Source organism: Centruroides sculpturatus, unplaced genomic scaffold (assembly GCF_000671375.1).
Source record: "Centruroides sculpturatus isolate CEXI.00-Female unplaced genomic scaffold, Cexi_2.0 scaffold2058, whole genome shotgun sequence".
NCBI lineage: Eukaryota > Metazoa > Arthropoda > Arachnida > Scorpiones > Buthidae > Centruroides > Centruroides sculpturatus.
In genome coordinates this window covers 42,692-68,131 of record NW_019386263.1, presented here as the reverse complement: position 1 = coordinate 68,131, position 25,440 = coordinate 42,692, and the positions used below count along the sequence as shown (strand labels likewise).

General features: G+C 29.6%; 1 protein-coding gene across 1 annotated transcript in view; it reads left to right on the top strand.

Moving 5' to 3' along the window:
- The window catches only part of LOC111614318 (casein kinase I-like), a 24,840-nt gene extending 5,239 nt beyond the window's left edge, over positions 1-19,601 (top strand). Inside the window, exons 2-8 of the mRNA XM_023355686.1 lie at positions 5,119-5,267; positions 5,335-5,569; positions 5,671-5,841; positions 9,772-9,920; positions 14,593-14,676; positions 17,837-18,051; positions 18,142-19,601. Coding sequence (XP_023211454.1) covers positions 5,119-5,267; positions 5,335-5,569; positions 5,671-5,841; positions 9,772-9,920; positions 14,593-14,676; positions 17,837-18,051; positions 18,142-18,193 — 1,055 coding nt within the window. The 3' untranslated portion in view covers positions 18,194-19,601. The remainder of the gene's footprint in view (positions 1-5,118; positions 5,268-5,334; positions 5,570-5,670; positions 5,842-9,771; positions 9,921-14,592; positions 14,677-17,836; positions 18,052-18,141) is intronic.
- Positions 19,602-25,440: the final 5,839 nt, after the last annotated feature.

The following is a 25,440-nucleotide window of genomic DNA, read 5'->3' as shown; positions in this document are numbered from 1 at the left end:
GTTTTTATATCTTTCAATATATTTATTTTGTTTGTACAAAATAAAAAAATAATTTTTAACGATACAATAGTCTTCGTTAGGCTTAACATTGACGAAAATTCAACGCAAAGCGACACGCAACGGAGAAAAATGTCAAGATGGCATAAATTAATATATTTTTTCGTACATAATTGGTTATCCGAAACATCGATCTTCCGAACAACCCCAGTCCCCAATTGATTTGGATAATCGATGCTCTACTGTATTCACATTGATGAAATTTGTCATTTTTACTGTTCCTACTATTCAGATTGAAAAAAATGTCAGTTTGAATACTATTTAGACCAATTTGAGTGTTTATAATTAGAGGAGTAATACAGAGTAATACATATATTCTTAGAGATATTAATCATGCTGAATATATTTGAATTTGAAAGAGGAAATTCTTAGTAAGGATATTTGTTTTTGAGAATTAAAGTGAATGATGAAAAAGAATATTTACATTCTTATAAGAAGTCATACAGCTAAACTAAACATTTATATTATTTATCTATAATGATAAAAATTTATCCTTCTAGTGCATCATTCATATCTGTTGTTACATTTCAGGTAAATAATTATTTTACTTTTTGAAAAATGTATTCTGTTTTAGCATTTAGTATCTTCATCAAAGTGAACAAGCTTTATATCTAGAAATATTATTTGGGCATTTATGTTCAATTTTTTTTTCAATAGATAATAGAGGAGCAAGTAAAACTGCAAAATAATATTATAAAATAATAAAATGAGTTTCATACATGATAAATGTTTTGATAATTTTAAGTATTACACTATATACAGTATTTTCCCCATATCAGCAGTCAGGTGATAGGTTTCAAGCCTCTCTGTAGATGCTTGAAACCTTGGATAATATCATATTAATTCTATGTAATATGTTTTTAACATACATACAGTTCAGTTTAAAAAATTATACAGCCATATGATATTAAGCAAGCTGTTATATAAAGCACTATATAGTATATATAGAGTTTGTCTAATAAGTATTGGGACTGAATTTTTCCTGCCAATGGGAAGAGGTGGAGGGCAGTCTCTATGGGTGGAATCACTGGTGGGGAATGTCACGTAAGCTATGAGATCCAGCTCAATTGTCTCTGAGCCTTTGGAATGTGTAGATTGCACCTGAAGTGAAAGTGTGTTTAGTGCTTGCGTTGAGAGTCAAGATGCAGCAAACCATCAATCAGCGTTTTTGCCATCAAATTTTGCGTTAAATTGAACAAATCTGCTACAGAGACTTTTGATTAAAGTCTGCTGCATCCAAAGGGAGATACCTGGATGCTCCATCATGATGATGCGTCCAGTCACACGTCACTAATTGTGAGAGAGACACTGGCCAAACACAACATGTCAATGCTGCTTCAACCACACTGCTGTCCAGATTTGGCTCCCCGACTTCTTTTTATTCTCTCAGATCAAAAGGGGCCTGAAAGGACATTGTTTCAGGACGATTGAGGCAGTCCAAGTGGCTTCGACAGGGTGCCTGAACAGCCTTGCAATTGCTGACTTCCAGGAGGTGTATGAAGACTGGAAAAGGCATTGGCAGGTATATTGATGCAGGAGGTCTTATCTTAAAGATTATCCACTCACTGTACATATATCTTCAATAAATTTCTTTTTATGACTTCAGTCCTGATACTTATTGGACAAACTCTGAAACCCTGTATAATAGTAAATGTGAATGTAGATATTGTTTACACTGTGACTAGCTATAACATGACTATAACTGTGCAAGTAGGAAACTGAGAAAATGGTTGACAAAGAGATGATTCTTGATGATGATGATGATAAGCAGGTGGTCATATGCAAAATTTTAGTTTCTAATTTCTGGATTTTTTTATTTATTTAATGTTTTCAAACTGCAGGTAACTGAAACTGTGAGTGATGAAACAGCAAATAAGGGAAGTATTCTGAACTGAAACTAGAGTTGCTTCAGTCAAAATGTGTCACATTTATTAAACTTAAATAATAAAATCTAGCTATGTATTCAGCTATTCAGAGAAATTTCAAATAATTGCTTTTTAATACAAAAAAAAAGAAAGAAAAGAATAACAATTGCATGTTTACAGTGATGATGGATTATGGATGAGATCATCTATTGCTTGCCAATAGTCTCATTTAAATGCCAAATAAACTCCCAGTTTTTATCTGGCTATAAGACTAAACAATAACTGGGCAATTTGGCAGGAGGCAAGCCACCAGACTACCATCTCTTGTTAAATATAACAATTTAATTTTTTTCTGAATCCTAGCAATTACTTTTGCATTATGCACCATCACTGATCTGCCTGAATGTGGGTCATCTTTCATATCTTCTGTCTTTGAATTTTTTATATCACTCATATACTTACTGTAAAAACCACCATTTCCCCCCTCCAAAAATTGCTGTTATTGTGTATGTATGTATGTATTTGTGTATTGTTATTTACATTATCTGTAATGATTTTAGTTTAATCACTTTATTCTAATCTTTTGCTAATAATGTATTCGCTTTAATTAATTAGTTAGAAATTTTATTGTATTTTAAGCTCTATGTATAATTTATATCCTTTTTTTTTTCTTTGAGCCCACTTTATTTGGCATTTAAATGAGACTATTGGCAAGCAATAGATGATCTCATCCATAATCCATCATCATTGTAAACATGCAATTGTTATTCTTTTCGTTCTTTTTTTTATATTAAAAAGCAATTATTTGTTTATATATGGACCAAAGCTGTAAGAGGAAATTTGATTATTTTTCCAATTTTAGGGACACCCCTATAGAAATTTCTAATAATATCAACTTAGAACGATTTAGAGAAACAAATTAGAATATGAAGTTCATTAATTAGAGCAATAAATCTTACAACATACGAGGAAAAGATGAGAGGGCAATTAAATAATTAAGTTAATTTGTAAAAAAATAAAACTTAAAGGAAGTTTAATAACTGTTTTTCCCCTCCCCGCCGATCATAGTGGCGATCAAACACTGTTTCAAGGCATGAGAAGTATGAAGCTTAAAGTAACCAAAACAATCAATGAATAATGATGGGAACTATCAGTGATGACGTCTGTGGAGTACGGCATTATCACCATCTAAAGTCAAGGAAGAGTTAGAACGGTTTTGTTACGGTAATGACTCAACTCAAAAGTCGAACCAATAATAATAGTAAATCATATGGTGACTCTCCTGCGCTGAAAGGTGTATAAAAGAGGCCCAAATTCAGTCATCAGAGAGCTCCTTGGCAGACAATGGTAGAAAGCACCGGCCTTACCAGACTCCCAATAAACCATCCCATACAAGGAAGGCATCAATGGTGGATCTCATCAGCAGACAACACCAGTAGACATAAGTGGACCCCATCCCGCAATAATCCCAAGGAAATTTCGACTAGAAGCAAATGCCATTTACTGGTGGACATCAGTGAAGGACCAAGCAAAAGGGAAGAAGGAACTAGATCAAGAGACTGACCAGCCCACAAGAGAAGACTGCTCTCTTTTTCCTGGTATGTTGTAGTTCAGGCAGCCCCTCGTTTTGTAGATAGAAATAGGCAGATTTCTTGAATTGGATTTTAAGAATGTTATCCAGAACCTAATTTTCAATAATAAACTCTTGTTATTTGTATTTGACTTTGCATTCATCCTCCTGAGAGGCTCTTTCCTGGACTTCAGAGTGATTCTTACCCTTAACTATCTGTTTGTGTCAAAATCAACAGTGTGTCCAACAAAATACACCTGGTTGCAGAACCCTACCATAACTTAGCATAATCTAACTTTTGATGGCCCCTGACCCTCACATTACCTTCAACATAATGTTTTCAGTAAAGACTATTTTTAATATTTTATATATTATTAGCAATTTTATAAAAATATTTCTAAATATTTTATGTACTGTACATGAATATACATTACACTACTATTTTCTTGAACATTAAAATTTTGACTTTACTCATGAGATACAGGTCTGTAACATTTTAGCTGATTTAATTAATATGATGATAAAAACTATAAATTTTTCTTTATTATCAAAATAAAGTGGTTTACAATTTTTTTTTATATTTCAAATTCTTATATGTAATTAATGAACTTAATATTTTGTTGAGTTAGATCAGTGTTTTTCAATCTTTTTTTTTTATCTCACAGCACACTTAAACCTATAATTAAATTTCTGCGGCAAAAATTTCCTCAGAATAAATTATGTGATTTAAAGTTGTGTTTGTAAACATTCTATCCTCACATTACTTGCCACTTAGCCTAATTCTTTTTGTTTATGTTTTTGTGAATTAAATAAAACAGTATTGTTGTTCCTTAAAATAGCAGCAGGTTACAACAATAGTTATTTAAATTAATAATTTTCATTTACATAAGAAAAGCAATTAACATTAAGTTTTAATTTGCATTTAAAAATGACATGATAATTGCCTTTATAAACATGTGCAATGTCCCACTATTTCTAAATTAAAATAATTTGAACTAAATAGGGCAATTATATATACTTTTTGATTAGAAGAAAATTTCATTTTAAATGAAATAACCCAATTTTATGCACATATAATATTACTTATAAATATATTTTTTCTACTACATTAGGTATACGTTTATTTATTATAACAATGAAAAACTCGTATAACCAATTTAAAGAGGTTTCAATTTTGACATGTACACTTATTGTTCTTTAGGCTTCTCTTAAAAATAGTTTATTTAATAACCTTCAAAAATTTTTGTGGCACACTGGTTGAAAATCACTGGGTTATATCATATAATTTAATGACACAAAAACCTCATTGGACAAACTGCATTGTGCAACATTGTAAATTTAAAACAATTGTAAAGTCTGAGAAAATGGACAGGAATAAGATCACTTGAATATATAACCAGCTAAAACAATAAAAATATAAAATAGTTTACCATCATTAAAATTCAAGAACAAATGTATGTAAGCAAATCAATAGCATAAAAAGCTTTGTTTATTGCACCTGAATAGAAATTTATTGAATAAGCATGCAACATTAATCAGGATTAGTATTAGATTGTTTTAAATATAAGTAAAAATTAATTTTTACTTAATGTTTTTCCTCTGTTTCTTTTTTTAATTTCTTTATAGAAGGCATTCCTAAAGTATATTATTTTGGACCTTGTGGAAAATATAATGCACTGGTTATGGAATTGTTAGGACCTAGTCTTGAAGACCTGTTTGATTTGTGTGAAAGGAAGTTTAGTCTTAAAACAGTACTAACTATTGCTATCCAATTGGTAAGTTTTTAGATTTAAAATAATTAACTTGTTTATTCTTAATAATTTGATTTCACTTTTTCTACAGTTACATCGTATAGAATATGTCCATTCCAAACACCTTATTTATAGAGATGTAAAGCCAGAAAATTTTTTAATCGGAAGACAGTCCACTAAAAGACATAACATTATTCATATCATAGATTTTGGTTTAGCAAAAGAATATATAGATCCAGAAACAAATAAGCATATACCATACAGAGAACATAAAAGTTTAACTGGAACAGCAAGATATATGAGTATAAATACGCATCTTGGCAAAGGTAAGATTGCATACAAGCACTCTGTATCAAACATAAATGCATTATGACATAAAAAGGTATTAGTAGTATTTTAATTTTATTTCTTTCTTATTAATTTACAGAACAAAGTAGAAGGGATGATTTAGAGGCACTTGGACATATGTTTATGTATTTTTTACGAGGCAGCTTGCCGTGGCAGGGTTTAAAAGCAGATACTCTAAAAGAACGATATCAAAAAATAGGAGATACTAAAAGAGCTACTCCTATTGAAGTGTTATGTGAAGGTTATCCAGGTAAGGCTTGTTTATAAAATTCTATGTAAAACTTGGAAACTTATTTTTAAATAAAATACAGAAAATTTTATATGTAAAACTTTGTTTATAACTAATAACCTGTAAACAGTGTCTCACTATATAAATGATTTAGGATAAATGTATAGTAGTTATATGAATAATTTAAATATCTTTATAATAAATAATAATATTGTGTAATAAATTCTTAAGAATTGAAATATTAGGTTGGCTTCATATCAATTTGTATCAACATATCTACCATTCATATTCTTATTTTTCACATATAATATATTGATTCAAACATGTAATAAATTTATTCATTAAATAACAACTTACAATTATACCTTGAATTAAGAATATGGTTTTATTAATTAAATAACCTATGATGATAATAAATATGTATACAGTAAAACCTCTTATTTTGAAACTCAAGGGACTAAAAAAACACACGACTTTGAATTATTCAAACTTTTTTGAATCAAAAATGTTTGTAATTCATGAAAAAAAATTACGACATTATCTTACGTAATTTCATCTGTTCATTTACAAATGTGTTAATATTACAATTTATTACTTGGTTTTTTTTTTTTTGATATAGCTTAAATTACTAACAGTTGGTGTGTGTACTTAATGAAAACAATGAAAATGTAACCAAATTACATTCAAAGCAAGACCTGAAAAAAACGTATGAAAGAAGCTTAAGTGCTTCAATAAGAATTACTGTAAATTTTGGCTAGAGAATCAATGGCTAGCTCTTTGAAGAATTTACCATCTTGAATTCATGATTACGAAAATCATGTTATTTGATGAAAATAAGTTCTATTAACAACTAAAGCTATAAGTACGCATTCTATCATGAATACACTCATGTATTTAATGGACTTTGAAATTATTGATACAATAGATTTTTGTGAAAAATACCAAAATAGTTAAATGCTAAACAGATTTCTTTCATAAAAATATAAAAAATGTTCTAGCTGCTAATCATATCTCCTTCTCTGTGAGTCTTTTTTTCTGATGTCAGCTTTCTTTCATGTGCTTGTAGGGAATTTTTTTCCTGGCCTTACACAGTTGCATAAATCTTTTACAGTCATGCTTGATAGTGGGAGTTTTGGCAGCAACTCAGAAAACCATTTTTCAAAAATAGATACCATTCATATCCTGATGGTAATCTCCTGTATTTTTGGACCAGCTTTGTTTTTATCAAAACATAAGCATGCACATGTGCATGCTTATGTTTTGATAAGCATGTACATGTGCATCATGATTTTGATCATGTACATGCGCATGTATCATGTGCATGTACATGATCAAAACATAAGCATGCACATGTGCATGCTTATGTCTTGATAAAAATTTACATCAGGAATACACATGTTGACATAACAATGCAGATTTTTTAGAAATTGTAAACTCTTGCAATTTAAAGTGGTATGTTGTGTCAGAACTACTTCCAGAATGTCAAGGAATAAATTATCTATTCCATATATAATATAATATATATTCCCAATTATTCAGACCAATCACTAGTAATGGAGGTATGGATTATGCACAAACACTGATAATCAGCAAGTCTGTTTTATTGGAGGGTTAATTTTTTTTAAATTTCATATTAAATTAAATTTAGCATATTTTACATATTATGAATAAAAATGTTATATTACACATTTCCATTATGGGGAGAAAAAATAGAAATGGCAAACAATGGACAATATAATGTTTGACAAATGGTACATGAAAAATGTAATGCTAGTTCACATCATCATTTGGTACTCTATTTTACTGTGGATGTGACTCTTTCTCAATAGCTACACACCAGCTTTGTTTTTTCAACTATAAATTGTAAATATTAAATTTTAGTTTAAAATTTTTTACATTTGAATTTAAAATATAATTTTCAAAATATTATAAATTAACAAATATTTTTGTTAAACTCTTCATTGGTAATTATGACTTATTGAAGAAATAACATTTTTGGAAGAATTATTTGAAATAAAGCTATTAAACATATAATCTGCTATAGGTATTTTGTTTTTTCCATATTTACTGTATAATGTATAAAAGAAAATGTGATTAGTTGAGGAGGTGAAAATCATAAGTTGATGATAAAACTTAGTTTGCTTAATTTTAAGAAAAGTTTCTTGTCATCTTGTATAAATTGTTTTGCTTAATTTTTTATGGTAATAGTGAATTATAAATAATTATCTTTTAACATAATTCAGTCATTAATATTTCCTTTAATACATTGCCGTATGAAAACATAAAAGTATGGTGTATAATACTTGGCATAGAAAACAAAACTGTTGTGTGTCTGCACTTTATGTACAAGCTTGAAATGAGAATTATCTATGTTTAGTTATCTCCATTTTCAATTTTTGCTAATTTTTTAACTTAAACTTATTATCTTTAATGAATGACTCAAACAGCACCAAAAAATTAAAATGATTCTACATTTATTACTATTGATTTACCATATAAATGTGTATCAACTTTTGAATGTCATTTCTCTAAAAATTGTTTATATTCCAAAAGATTTTTGAAATATTTTGTATTTTGGATACGTACTTGTAAATACAATGGGTGATTGGTTAACAAACAGTTTGGACTATGAACAAATTCGATAACAAACACTTTTGCAAAAGATTTTTATGTTTGGACCACGAACATGTGTTTGGATAACAAATACCTCACAGAACAAACACAAGAAGTGACGTAAAATAATGAATACCAATTGGTCTTCCCTTGTCTTCAGGCAACTTTTTGGACTGCGGGACACTCAACTTGGTATATACTGATCAGATAGTATTCCTTTGAACTTTGAAACTCTCCCTTGTAATTCCAGCCTCTTATTTTTCTGACAGAAACAATTCTTTTATAGTATTCGTGAGACTGTTAGGCGGGCACTTGTTTAAGTTTTGCATCAGTTTTTATTTTCGAAAGGTGAGAGTATAATAGCAAAGGTAGAGGGTGGGCAGAAGATGTCTGGTGTTGCTGGGTAGTATGGCTTGAACAGATCTACAGTAGCACAGTTCAATCATATCTAAGAAAGATACTGTATAATCAAGAAGACTCAAGCAGATTAAGGAGTAACAAAAATCACATCTGAGAAATAAAGAACGTTGAAGAGCTCATAATAGAATTTGAAACTGATCTGACAACGGAAGAACACCAAGAAACTCAGCAAAATATGTTTTCTTCTGAAAAAGAGGATTAATGCTGATATCTATTTTTAAACATCTTTTGAAGTGGGAGGATGTCAGAACAGTGGTCTTAGAATGGCATCCGGACCAGGTTGAGGTTAATAGGCTTGGGGATCTCTACAATTACAATACTATTAATTATTTCTGAAAAATCCTGAAGAAGAGAGAAAAGCAATCAACATTAGACAGATTCTTTAACCCTCACAAATGGAAAAAACGTGACTAATAAAAAATGCAAGACTGTGTATATACGTATTTTTATTATTACATATAAATAAATGTAGTAAGAAAGTATATGCTTTTTATTTTTTGGAGTTTACAGAATGAATTAATCAAATTTCCATAAAAACCTAGGCAAATCAATAATTGGATAACGAACAAAGTCTTGGAACAGATTATGTTCATTAACTGATCACCCACTGTATATGTAGTTGTGTGAATGAATTAATAATATATTTATAAAATTCCCAAGAAATCATACATTACTGGTTATATTTATGATATTTATTAAATAAGATGATTATGTTGTATAGAGAGGAGCTAATTTTTGTAATTTATAAATTTTTTTGATACTGTGATTTAACAGACACCCATATATTTGTATCACAATAAAATTTTTATATATAATTTTAATCGTCAAATAAAATGAAATTGAAATTTATGCGCTAAAGAAATTATTTTGAATGATGCTAACACTAGAGAAATATTGATATTACTGTTTTAATTCTAGATGAAATGGCAACCTATTTGAGATATGTCAGAAGATTAGATTTCTTTGAAACTCCTGATTATGATTATCTTAGAAAATTATTTCAAGATCTGTTTGAAAAGAAAAGTTTTATTGACGATGGAGAATTTGACTGGACTGGAAAGCAACTTGTAAGTAATATGAATCTGAATAATATGTAAAAAATAATTTCTTGAGAGTTATTATTATTATCAAACCAACTTAATCAAACTTTTAAATTCATAATTTTTGAACAACATATTTATATAGATCTACAAGTATACACTTACAAAACTGGTATTGTTTTGATTTTTTATCATTAATCATTTACTATATTTATCCATATTCTTGTTTTTCTTCTAAATTATACTTTTGACAAAAAAGAAAATTTACATTAATAAGTTGGTAGGATAGTAATTTTTGGCTTTCACCATCTAGTACTATTATTCACTTTTATCTCTTTCTCCATCTGTAATTCCTCTATTTTTCTTTTCATATTATAATCAATAATAATGTATTAAATTTATTAAAAGTTGAAATTTCTTTATTTATACAAAATGGAAAAATATATAGATTAATTACATTTGAATTATTTATTAATTTCTGTTTTTAGTGCCTTTCAATTTGTTTTTACAAATAAAATATATATCTGGATTTTAAATTTGCTGATGTACTATACTTAATCAAAGCTTACAGTTCTGTGGTTGCCATTCTTTGCTTTTATAAATTGAAAACTATAAAATTTATAATGTTTTTACACATGTAAAGATTAATTTATGCTTGTGTTTAGCTAAAGTAATTAAATTACAAAGTATTTTTGGTTTAGTAGTTAAATATAGAATAAAAAGCAAAACATTACAGTTAGAAATTAATTCAATAAAATATATATTATTTTTTTTATATTTTTAATTTAAATAATTTGATATATATTTTCATGATCATGTTTGTATGTTTTTGTTATTTATTATATATATATATATATGCAAATGTACAGTACATCAGAGAAAATAGAAACAAATCTTTACATAATTTATATGTACATAATTAAAAAAAGTGGCTAAAATGATGTAAGAAAATGAAAATATTCATAAAATTCAGTTGTACAAAATTCACAATTATTATTATTATTATTATTAATCAAATAAGCTTCAATATGAAGAGCATTAGTTCTCAGTTTAAGTCAGAATGTTATTTGGTTTTACTCTGAATTAAATCATATATCAATTCCTACATGTAGCCATGTTTATTATAGTCTTCCATTATGCAGTCTAAAGGTTGAAAATTTTTTTCTTGTTCTACAAAATTGCTCTTTTCAGTTTGCTTTTTTGGGGTGTATTTATTTATCCACTAATTTTTTTATGTTTCCAGTATATGAAGCTTGTTGTGAATCAGAAAGTTCAAATGTATGACATTAAGTAATGTTTTAATATTTTGGAATTTAAATGGTTTTTTCTGTTTTTAAGAAAAACTAGAACAGAGTCAATGATGTGTTTTCTACAGTTGAAAAGTTAGCATTATTCCACATATATGTTTGATGTTTGACAGTTTCTGAAGATGGTTTGATATTGCAAATTTTTCAGTTATATCTGTTTGATTTCTTCTAGACAGTTTTCAGTCAGTAAAATATTAATTCATCTCCACCTATCCAGATTCAAAATATTTCAATCTATTTATAAAATTTTAGCTTGATTCTGAACTTTGTACATTTACTAAAAGTATGCCCAAAATAAAATTATAATTCTATCAAAATTATATGCAATAAAGAAATCAAGAGTAATTCTATTTGTCACATGCATTTAGCATAATGATTTGACAGATTTCAGTTCTGTAAATTATAATATGCAATTCATTTTCTGCTTGAGTTCACTTGAGCTGGTACTTTTGATGATAGGATTTGTTTATACAGCTTAAATGTAAATTTGAGGTTGGCTAAGAAGTATGCTCTGAGGCAGCTAGGTTCAAATTCGTGACATATTTCAGTCTCCATTTTGGGACAAATTCATTTTTTATGGATGGTCTGTCCCAGTTGGGCTCAATTGCAGATGTTGCTAAACTTATAATTGGCATATTCTTGTGTCCACAGAATAGAGTTAAAAAAACACTGTAAATTTAAATTAATAATTGATAAAATTGTTTCTTTCCCTATATAATTACATATATCTGAGAAAATATATATTTTTTAATATCATTTTTGCACATCCTACACATTCAGTTAACAAAATATTCAATGAGGAAAGTAACTTGCTTGGAAAACTCAGAATTCAAGAAACTTTTCTTAATTGACATTTTTTGATAAATATTTCTTAGTGAATTTTCAAATTTTAGATGCTATTTCTAATTATTTAACCTATTTACTTAATTGTATAAAGCAAATATTTCTGTTACTTTACCTTTTATTATGCTTTTTGTAACTTTTATCAAGCAACTTTTAAAAATTGAGATAAGTAAAAGTAACTGGCTTCCTAGCTACTAAACCTCTGAGTTTGCAGTTTAGAAGTGAAGTGAGACTTGATAGTTTGATCACACACAATTTACCTTGTTAAAAATGAGAAATAACAATTTGACATGAATTGTAAAAGCAGGGTAAAAGTAAATGAAATTTTGGCATGAAAATGACCAAAAATGTTTGTTATATATAGGTAGCATATGTAGAACCTTTAAAGACAAGATAAAACAGGAACAAAATAAAACAACATTAGCAGAGGTTTACAATAACAAGAAGACTCAATAATGTGAGATGAGCATATAGTTGTTGATACAAAAACTTGCCCACATGGATAGGAAAACTGTGTAAAGATGTGAGTAGCAAAATAGTTGTTAACATAAAGGGAAAGGATGGAGTTATTACAGTGGTTATGGTTGGAACTGATAATTAACATGTAAACAATTTGATTTTAAGAAAAAGTTTTTTTAATATGTTGCTATAATTATTTAAAATTTATTTTTGTTTATGTAAACACTAATTAATTAATCCAAACAAACAAGATATAAATATAAAAACATACAATCTTTTTCTTTACCATATAAATTTATTTTTGTTCTTTATTTAAACACTAGCTTACCCGTCGCGCATTGCTGCGATCTCAGAAGAAAGGAAATTCAAGCAAACTCGTTATAATATAATTAAATTTTCATTTTATCATTTTTATTGAAACTTATTATTATTATTCGTTTTCATCGGGAAAACATTTCAAAGTGTTGTTTCAATTCTATTTATTATTGGAGTGCTCGTGGATACACGATATTTTTTGTTTTTTCGTCTGGTGCGTACACGAATAAATCGGAAGGTTTTCCGACGCGTGAGTTGGCCACATACAGTTGTCCACGCGAGAAGCACGGATTCTCCAAAATTTAGCCCACACACTCGCAGCGATTGTCAGAAGCGCGATATTTTTTAATCCTTTATAATTTTAATTATTTAATTGCTCCTTCCTCTCTTCCTTGGCATGTTGTGAAATTTCTGATAGTTGGATAATAAACCGTTTTATTGTAATTTGTCTTTTTAAATTATTTTGAGTCGATATTAAAATTTGAAAAGGGGGGATACCTAGATCGGTAAAATATGCAAATTTCTTCCTACAACTTCGGTCGTTGTTCGGGGTACAGTTAAGATTTTAACGAAGTTCGAGCGAATACGTAATTAGCAAAAAAAGTCAAAATAAAGTGATTAAACAAAAATTATTATAAATATCGTAAATAACAGTAAATATTGTAAATAACAGCATATATAGAGATATTTTTTGAAGGGGGAAAATGGTCTTCACAATTTGAAATCGATCGAACACACTGTGCGCGAATGCTCGTGTAAACGCGCGCCATCTATCGTAGGATAAATGTACTTCGCGGGAGTGTATTAAAAAATTAAAAAACTTTCCAAAGTTTCATGGCAATCGTACTATGCCACAAACCTTCACCGGAGTATATTAAACAACTTCCCAAAGTTTCACGGCAATAGGATAAACGGTGTGGTAATGCATGAAGGACACACACACGCACGCACACACACACACAGACACACATACATTCATTTTTATATATATAGATAAAACATTAATAAAAAAAACTCAAAAATATATTCGTGTTCCAAGTTTTGAAAATCATTTAATCTCTCTAAATAATTGGCCTTCTTGAATTTCTTAAGCATTTTTACATTTTTATTTGCTTCATGCAATGAAAAGTGGAATCAAGTATTTCATGACAGTTACAGGCACTATTTTAGAATTATTTTTTGAGCTGCTTTTTTTTTATTGGCATTAATAATTCATAACCAACATCAACCACACAGTAATATTTTGTTTTCATCAAATCATGAAAATTATGATAAATACACATTTAAAAGAACTTTCACATCTTTAGAAATTAAAAAAAATAGTTTTAAAACCATTTTGAATCACTAAACAATTTACTGACTGGTTAATTTTAGAAATTCAAATAAGAATTTGGTATGACACTATATATATATATATATTAAAATAATCTTTTTATGATAAATTTGAAAGGCACTAAAAATATTAGGTTTTGCACAATTTTTGTTAGTTATTGTTTTATATTTTTTAACTATTGCACATTGATTACTCTTATTATTAACTGTTCCTCTCTGCATGTTTCGTTTTATTTAATTCTCTCTGTACTTTGCATGCAAATATTTTCTAACTGATTGAATCAGCCTCCAAATTTCTTTCAATTAAAACAACTCAGAAATGCTTTGCCTTCAAATATTGAACGTAACAGATCTGGGAAGGTTTGTACAAAAATTTTATGATTATAAAAAATAAATGCTATACTGTAAATTTCAGATATTGATATTACTATTATATTCTCTAGTCCACGCCAGTTGGATCTCTACAAACTGGTCAAGAAGTGATTGTTTCTCCAAATAGAGAAAGACATATTACCTCAGATACACGGGTATGTATATGTAATAAATTATGACTAAAATTAAATTAATATTAACAACAAATACTGTATATATCATAGAGTTGCACTGAATTTTAATGTAGTCATCCTATGTGAAAATACACTTAACTAAATTACATTATTTTTTTTTTGCATAAAATCTTTAATTTATATGCAACATTCTTTCAAATATTACTCTTAATTTTATTTTTAAATTTGGCTTACAAATGGTTGTTTAGCTGTGTGGCATTTTGATGTACTGAACAGTAAAACCTGTCTATGGTGACCACCCATGGTTCCTTCAAAAAGTGGTCTAGACCATTTCTGCACATATTTTGTGAGCAGATATGTCTAAAAGCCATATACTAAGCAAAACTTGAAATGAGCAAAAATAAAGAGAATTTTTTCAACAATAGAGCTATGTTGGTACTGTATTTTATTCTTATTGGGTAACTCGATTAACAGAAGTCGTCATGATTTTATAAGACCAATTTAATACCAGTATTTTAAAGATTAATACATTATTTGCATTTTCTCGATTATAATGCACACTTTCTTTTTTCCAACTTAATTTACCTTGGTTCTCTTTGTTCACTCCTCAGTTACGTGTATTATGTCACCAATATAGAAGCACATGGTATCTCTCCACCACTTCGGTTTTGGTTTTCGTTAGTTTAATCTTATTTTAACTTAAAATTAAAAAATACAGTATTTTTAAAGTACAATAAAAAATCATTAATTAATAATAAAACATATTATGAGAAGAAATAATAAAATCAATTTCATTACATCAGTGACAATTGAAGAATCAAAAAAGGAAGGTTGCCTGTAAAACTGATTTTTGCATGAATGCGTTTATTGTTTTTTGAATATTTTGCGTGCAAAAATTACTTGGATATTATTTTTCAAAAATATTGCGGAAATAAGGTATGTTGATACAGAAACTATTTATCTCACATGTACCGTAATGAGCTTCAAAAAGAAATAAATAAAATAAATTTTGTCAAACGATGAGATCAGCCGATTAACTGTATCATGTACAATATTTTATACCCCTAAGGAAAAATACTGTAGGTCTAAGGTAAAATAAATTGTGTTTTCCCACAGTTAAACTTGGTTGCTAATTGCCATTGTAATAAACCATTTTCACTTTCACGTTCACTGATAACTTTAACATGATCTTCTAATGACAGCACTATTTCTTTGGTTTTTTCTGACAATTTCAAACAAACAAATACATTTCCTTTGTTGTTAGACTAATTCATTAACACCTGTACCTAATTTCAAAGGTGGTAGAAGTGCCCAAGGTGGGTTCAAATAATAGTTAGACCAGATATATTTGCAGAAGTGGTCACTTATTACAGTTGTTGTAATTTGTTTCTGACCAAAAATTGATGCCTATGTTACACAGGTGGTCGTTTAATACGGGTAACTTATATGAAGACTCTATGTATAAAGTATACTGTGCCAGAAATTTTCTCCTGTTTTAACAGGTGTCTGTGCAGGTGGTCACCTAAGCAGCTTTTACTGTATTTCATGTTTCTCTGAAAACTTCTATAGAAACAAAGTATACAAAAGTCTGTTCTTGGAATCAATTTTCTAAAGTAAAAGCGCTAACAAATTTTTAGTGTTCAACTCAAATCATGGGTGTTTAGATATTATTTTGCTTCATACATGTTTTATTCAGTACAGTAGTGTTTTTAAGTATATGGTTTTTTATGTATTATATACACTCTTGTTAATCCAAACCAATTTTGATCATTTTTCCACTAAATTGTGTAGCAAAACACATGTCAGATTTGCCTGTAGTCCTTTTTGACTTGATTTTCTTTATATAAAAACTCTGTACAATAATGTTTGGATCAGTAAGAGTACACTATACTTAAATATATTCAATATTATTTCATCCTCAGTACTTGATTAAAAGTTAGTAAGTAAATGAAGTTAGAGATAAAATTAATTATTTTTTAGCCAATGTTTACTGTACAAAGTATATAAATTTAGCTTAACTATAAAATATCAAGAGATTATATAATAGATAATTAAAAAAAGTATACTGAATCAATAAATGACAGAGATTAAATTTATTTATCTAAAAGTTGTTGAATTTTAGAGAATGAATTTTCAGTCTAAATTACTGTATCAACTTTTTACATTCAATAATGTAATTTTTCTTATCATGCATATTAGAACATTATAGATACATTTATGTAGGTTTTTCTAGTAACTAAATCATGCCTGTCTATTGTATGGAGAAATATTAAACATCATAATATATGTTTAGACAAATATGTTATTTTTAATAAATACAATAAAGTGAAAAATGCACAAATGGTCAAAAAATATTGTAGTTGAGCAAGAAACAAACATATCAATTTATTGTGGGAGATCAGTTAAAATATATCAATTTGAACACACTAACATACAAGAGTACTGAGATAGGTAACTTGGTACTCTGATGTGTTAGTGTTCAAATTGCATTACTTACTTTGTGCTTCTGTATTGCCTACTGAAGAGGAACTGTTGGAAAATACATTTTGAAATGCATATAGTGTAAGTAAATCTCTTTGACTAATAATAATAATAATAAATTAAAAAATAAAATCTTACTGATTTTTTTCTTCTAAGTACCTTTCCTTTTAAAGGTTTTTAAATTACATCTATATTACTATTAATAATAATTTAAAATATATAATTTTTTTCTTTTATAATTATCTGTAGTAAATAAATTTTATGTGAAAAAGGATATATTACTGAAATATGCATCAATTGCTTACAGAAAACAGAACTTTACACTGATGTAAAATGAATTGGTTTACTTTTGGCCTTAGTTGATACAGCACTTTGAAATTTGAGTTAGTCAGATTGTGGCACAAATCAATAGTGATTTTTGTGAGATCACACCACATTATTATTCTATATGTTTGTTAAAATTTATTTTTTTATAGCATATTAGGCTAGTATTTTTATGAAAATAGTAAAATTGCAGCTCTTGCAATTCAATTTGATTAATGAAATTATGTGTGTACTCAAAGATGTTTGATGACAAATACTAACTCAGTTATTATAATCTAGTCATAGAGTATCTTGTTTAATGCTTGAATCAGTTACAAATTTAAATATGCTATTTTCAACTTCTATATAATAAAGATGATGAAAAATTTATTTTCAGCATGGTAAACAACAAAGAACAGCATGGCTGGAACAGACAAACAAACAGCCAGGGTCAAGCATGCTAGGCACAAACCTCACACAAGCAGATCGTCACGGATCCGTCCAGGTTGTCAGTTCAACCAACAGTGAGTTAGCCAACGATAATCCCACAACAGGTCACTCCAACACACCAATTACAGTTCCAGTAGAAGTAGAAGTGGTTTCAGAGACTAAGTAAGTCAAAATATGCTTAAAATTTAATTGTTATGAGTTTTACTGTTTCTTGTAATACAAAATATGCTTTTATCATTTTTTTTTCAACAGATGTTGTTGCTTCTTCAAGAAAAAACGGAAAAAACCAGGAAGACAAAAATGACTCGCCGTCATGTGTAGTCCCGAACAAGAAGCAGTGTTATTACAGACATCGCCTTCGGATTCCAAGGAAAGCATTGGTGCAGTCCACGTTCAAACTGCCACTGTATGAATGTCTTCACGATCTTCTCAATCATATTCACCATGTCTTTGATTTGTTCTGCAGCTGTGGCACTACAGACATAGAAAAAACTTCAAGATATCAGACAGACAAATTAAGTAGCATGGAATCTTTTAATGGCTTAAATATGTGGCTTAGTGTCCAGATAACAAAGTCAAAACATCTAAGAAAGGTACACCTTTGATTTTGTGAGGACAAGAGTGGATATAGCACCTCTGTTCCTTTCTTCCAATCTTATTTGCATTGAGAGACTTCAGGAAATTTTTTTCTTGGCTATTGTAGATGCGCTCCAGCTCCCATTTTTTGAATCACAACGGATATCAAAGCTCATTGGTTCTTATGTATTAAAATACAATTTTAAATTTTATTATATTGACTTGATTCTAAATTAAATTTCTTTTAAAAGATCAATTTAAAAGTACTTAAAAAATAAACAATAAAAAAAGCAAAAAAAAAAAAGATTTCAACTGGTGACAGTCAAGTGTTCTGTGCATTAATCAGTTATCATAGTTCAGATGAAAATGAGATAGAATGACCTAAATGTGATTCCTGTGCCTCGGATGCATTTTATTACAACGCTGAATTCCCCTCTAGTTGCCGCATACGTTGGTGTGATTCATAATTCTCGGTGTCCAGATGTAAATATTTTATTTAATCATCACCACTGCGATTCGAGTGACATTGGTGATGTTTCGAGTCTTTCAGTGTGCACTTACGTGGTAATCGATCATATAGCATCAGAATTCTCATTTCTTTTCCATGGCAATAAATAAATTTTTTTTTTCTGAAAATTGGGTAAATGTTAGTAATGTATTCTGTAGATAGCCTTGGCAAACAAAAACTATAAAGAAAAGTTGCCAAATTAAGTAGAAAGGAGTATTCTGGTGCTGAACCAAACACAAGTTTTCCATCCTGATTTATTACTACTACTATTATAATTATTGCAAGTTTTTTTTTTTAAGAAAATGTTATAGACATTGTGAAGTCAGCTTATGATCTCGCCTTCCTATTTGTCTCTAAATAGAAATCAACAGTCGATAAACATGTATTAGTTCCTTATTAATAAGCGTGTTTAAGTTTTATGTACCATCTGAAACTTTTTTTACTGTACAGAATCTTTAGGTTGAAATATACTGCATGATCCTTATTCCAAACACATGGTTTTAAAATATTTCATACTATCAATGTTTCAATTAATTTTTTTAGGATCTTTGTAGCAGCTTGTACTATTGTAGTGCAAAACTTGAAATATTTGTATCTTGTACAGCTGGAATAAACCAGAAAAAGTTAATGCATGTCTTTGTTTTTCATCACTAACTTATGAAAAATTATTTGTTGGCATTAACAGCTTTCATGCATGTACCTAAATAGCTTAGTGATGACAATCAAAGCTTAAACATGAAATTTGAATAATAATAATTGAGAATTTCAGTAAATTTCCATTTACAGCTGAAAGAAAACCACAATAACAATTGTCTTCTTTTGGCATTAATTCATATATAGACCATTGTTTTTGGCATTAAAAATTAATAGGAATTACTAATTTAACAATTTTTAAATTTATTTATAGAAATGAACAGGTAAACATTTTAAATTATACTAATATGGTACTTCAACTCTGCACTTCTTAGTCTTGTAAAATGTGAATAGTACTATTAAACATTCACTTGATTCTATAGAACGGGTCCCCAAACTTTTCAAGAGGAGGGCCACATTATTAATTCTGAAAACAGCAGTGGCCGAGTGTGATTTAATATCTCTCTCTTGCTAACTCAAACTGTATATGTAAGTTGAGAAAATACATTACAAATAATGTTTATTTTAAAAAGCAGTTAAGTAGTCCAACTTAAAAAGAGGTCCCATTTTCTCGGAAAACGGTATTAAGTAAACATGACCCTATTGCTCACTCTCCTTAGCTTCAGTTAGAATCATTTAATGTGAGTAAATCATTTCTTTTTTAATTGTCTAGAAGCAAGGCAGGCTAGATCCGGCCCGCAGCAGTAGTTCAGTACCCTGCTATAAAATACAAAATGCCGAAGAGAATTATTTAGCCATACAGCCACAGCTCCATTGTCCATATCTTAACATACTTCCTGATATTTGTTTCTGAAAATATCTTTAGAATTTTTCCTATTAAAAATAGTGAACTTGTTCCCAGTCCATTTAATTAACTCCAAGCAATTTTCCAAAAAAACTAAAATGCTAATCATATATTAATAGATTGAAGTGTTTATTAGTAAAATTATTGGAGTCATTAAAGGATGTTCGTAAGCAGTAATGCAATGAATGAGTTTTTTTTAGTACTTTTCTTTAGAAAGTGTGTATTTCCTGTTAAGAATATATAAATAGACATCAGTGAAAATGTTATTGTGTAAAAAAAGTATAGTATTATAATATAAACATTTATTTATTGTGACATTGTCGCAAAGCACTTTAGTAGTATCTCGTCCCTGTTAGATGACTGACATAATTTCAATGCTAACTAACTCTGGGAGAAAATTTTTGAATTGAAATAATGTGACTTCTAGCCCAAAGTGGAAGTTAATTGGGCTCCTAACCCTAAGCTTTCCATATCTCATCTTGACTTTCATCTATCTAACACAGTTCTAGAGATTAATGATGGACAGACCGACAACAGTGGGAATTTGTAGATCTAAAATTTTTTCAAATTGCATCCCAACAACGAAAACAAGATGGTGAACTTACTCTTATTGCAAAATTTAAGTTATTAAATTTGCTAACCCATACAACAGTAGGACTAACACACCACTGCTGACACAAATAACAGATATTGAGAATGCAGTCAGTCACTACTATTTTTTCATTAGTGCTACTTTCAAATTCATTTTTTTTAAAAAAATTCATAATACCAGTATAATTCAATTTGAAAATATCATTGGGTACTAAGGTATGACTATAAACTATTAATAATAGACTGAAATCTATATACAGGTATACCTCGCCTTACGTCGGTAATTGGTTCCAGGAGAGGCGACTTAAGTTGAAAAACGACATAAGTCGAATTTACTTGTCACTAGGCTAAACCACAAATTACCATTTTCAGTTCTGTATTTTATTTATAAATGCATTTTTAATAATATATGGTTAATAAGAATCAATTTTAAGCTTACAAACAAATAAATTTTAGTTTTTAATACAGAAAAAAGTAATCTAAATTTATGAATTCATGTACTACAGTATGTACATACTTGTAAATGTACATGTTTACAATTTGGCGATGTTTACAGTATATCTTTAGTTGTGAATGTGGTTTGCTCTAAGACATTATAAAATAAGATGATTTTGTAAGGTTAAATAACAAATATAGTTATTAAAATTATCTTGCAACAGTAGAAAATAAACTAATTTATATTAAATTTACCAATATTGAGTGGTGCTGACAACGATGCCAAACGGTAGATATTGGAGCTACCGTGGAAAACACCAATACTGACAAGTGAGCATTAAAGACTGCTAAATAAGATGACAACAGAAACACAGATGTTTTAATGTTTCATTCTCTAGGATTTGTGATGATTATATTAACATTTACTGTAAATGTACATATTTTAATATGATTTTGTGTGCTTTAATGCTTTTCTAGTGATATTATGACTTCAATATTTGTGGCAAACAGATGTAAAGTCGAATAAAATGACTTTAACTGATTTTTATTTTTTCATATATTTTTTGACAAATGACGTATAATCGAGAACGACTTAACTCAAGGTATACCTGTATATAAAATTACATCCTGACTGATTGATTGATTCATCACCACCCAGAGATGAAATTTGTGTACTATACCTAGTTAGGGGACGTCATGAAAATGCACACTAAGAAGGGATTTTTGGAAATTCCCCCATGGGGGAGAGGATTAAGACTTAATAAGTCTTAGCCCTGAAAGGCAGTACCACAAGCATGGTTTACAGAGAAGTACTGGAGTAACTGAAACTTTATTTTTCTGTAAGTATTTGTAAGGTAGCCATCCAGTGGAGATAAGGGACTTGGAAACCCACTCCACTGCACCTGTTTAAGGTTGCTGTGTAAGGATGAATCTAAGAGAAGGTTGTATGTGGGCTGTGGCGGAGGAGGCAAATGATGACAAGTGTTTTACATAAGAGAGCCGTTTATTTGTTAACATTTATGCTTATATCGACAATTGACAGTCCACTAGTTTTTCAGTGAGGCGAGAAATTCAGCATCAGTTGTAGCCCTGGGGCGGATGAGATGAGGTCACTGGGCAAAGCGGACGATCAGGAAACTGGTGTGGTGGAGTTCTAAGTTGTTGGAGACGATAGTGGCCGAATGGCTGAGCAGTCAAGGTTACAGCCTACCGCTCTGGGGGACCCGGGTTTGAATCCAAATGGGTTGAAAAATCCCCAGGAAATTTTCGGGGGGCGGTCTGTTCAGATATGTTGGATCCCGGTAGCATCATTGTGGGCCTGGCTGAACCCATAATGGGCTTGCAAAAAGAGGCCCTCTTAGTACCCACAGGGCAGAGAGTTAAAAAAAAAAAGTTGTTGGCGATGACACAACACAATTCAGATCAGGACCTTTTGTGAAATACAGACAAGACTCCCCTTTGACCTTTGAATTTCTGATTTTTATAGTTTTTCTCCCAATATTTGGATTTCCGATTGGCCCCTCGTCCCTTTCCTTGCTTCCCGATTGGTCTCTTTTGTTTCGTGCAAAAACTGAGACTGCCTCGGGTCACAGGAAAGGTCCAGTTCCAGATGTCTATTCGATGCCTTTTTGTCAATTGTGCTTGGTGATTGTTGACAAACCTGCACTCATAATTTAGCCCCGTTACTAGTGATTTCTGTCATCTGGGTACTTTGATGATCATATGCAATGATTTATATCTCATAAATCTTTCCTGAAATTGTTTCCCTAGACTGATTATTTATGAGTGCTTGGGTTAAAGTTCTACCTGTTTATAAACACTTGTCTGACTTATAACTTTTCATTTTGACATTGACAGTTCATTTAACACATGTTGGAGTCATCCAGGACACATTGTTTACATTTTGTGCCATGTTTAGATTAACTTTGAGAGAGAGGAAAATCCCTTAATCTATCGTTATAATTTAAACATAAGAATACCGCAATTTTGGACCTCAATTGGGTCCTCACATATTTATACTTTATGAATTTTCAGATATCATCATTTATGTTTTGAAAAAAAATTAAACTCAGATTTATTGTACCTTGGAATCCTATAATATTTGAAACTTGAATTTTAGATGCATTAGCAGTCCACAGTTCGAAACAAACAAAAATCAGTAATTTTACCAAATTAGTAAGAACTAATGATTGAGAATCTTAGTGAAGAACTGAGGGAGGGTTATTTATATCAAATTGCAAAATCCGTGGGTAACAGCTAGTAATGTAAATACAGGGTGTAAATTTCATTACAGTCTAATAAATCAGCTCCATCCAATATTTTAGGGTCAAAAATGAAGCTTAAAATCCTACATAAAAGTCTTTCAAATTGTGAATTTTTGGCAGGCCAGACCTTGAAAAAATATCAGAAACCCATTTTAAGCCTCACCAAAGGGATATGGTCATTTGTTTTCTCACTTCTGTATTATCGACACATAACAAAAACAAAGTTTTCTTTTAAACATTGAAACTTACTTTTTTGAATACTGTATTATTAAAATGGGTTCACATTTTCATTTGAGTATTGAGCTAGTAGTACTGTACATGTCCATATCCATGGAGGACATTTTGGGCAATTCTTGTAAATTATTCTGTTTTTCTACAATTTTTTTCAACAACTGTTTTTCTACAATTTTTTCAAAATTCGCGGTGTAAATTTACTTTGAATAACTTGCTTTCCAGCTAAGTTTTTTTTTTGTGTTTACTGCAAAATTTTATAACAGATAAGGCTTTTACATTTATTACAGTAGGGTCTACTTGGGCAATACAGTAGAACCTCGATTATCCGGATTGTTCAAAGTAAACAAAAATTTTACGATTTTGCTGATTTGCACTTGGCCAATTATGATACTGTTTATGTATGTGATGGAATGAATAACTTTTTTTGTTTCAACAATGTCTCACTCAGCAGTGGTCGTAAACTCTTAAATATGTTTTGCGCCATAATAAAAATATAACTTGACATATGTATTTATAAATAATTTATATTCAAATTACATCATTTCTATGACCAAGGGCGACGTATGGGCAACGTGGGCCACCACCCATGCCTTGCGGTCCGAAGGGCCTCATGCCTCGAAGGTTTATGCATTACTTAAAAGCCGTGAACGAGACGAAAAAGTTTTAGTCGTCATAAAACGATAAATAGTTTGTCAAATTTTTATTCATAAAAATGCAGTTTCAACTGCTTTTTATTTTATAAAATCCGTCTTCTTGCACCACCAGAGGGCCTTTTAAACAATAGGTAGCTGTTAGCGCTGGTCAGTAGTAGTCCAAATTTAATATGAACGTTTGTTTCTTGAAAGTTTGATCACGATTTAAATGTAGTATTTATTTTTAATATTACCAATATGTCATCGAAAAGAAAATGTGTTGTATCATCATTAAAAGGCAAATTAAAGTATTTGTTTCGATTATCTGAATTTTTCATTACCCGGACTACCTTCATCCCCAATTAGTCTGAATAATCAAGGTATATATTTACATCAGTCAGTTGACAGAAGCTTAAAAAATGCAAAATTACATTAAAAACTTGACAAATAATGTTAATACTTTGGTAGGGAATTTGAAATTTTTTGGGGGCAGGATAGATCTCAAAAACAAAGCAGAATTTAACAAAACTCAGAGGATTTTAAGTATCTTTGATCTTAGAATCTAGAATCTATCCCTGAAATAATGGCATGAAGTTTCATTAAATCCTGTTTATATATATGTTACTGTGAATGACCGATATCTGGCGAATGTCAACATTCTCTGGTGAATGTCAGCATTCACACAGTCGTTTCGTGTATGTACGAAATATTTGCTAAATATCATTATTTCTCACTTACACCGGCAAATGTCGACATTCAGCATGCACTGATGGTGAATGTTGAATAAAAATATTTTTATTACGTTAAGACAAAAATGCAACATTTTAATATGTCAAAATAGGAGAAAGCTTAAGTAACAGCACATGTAAATAA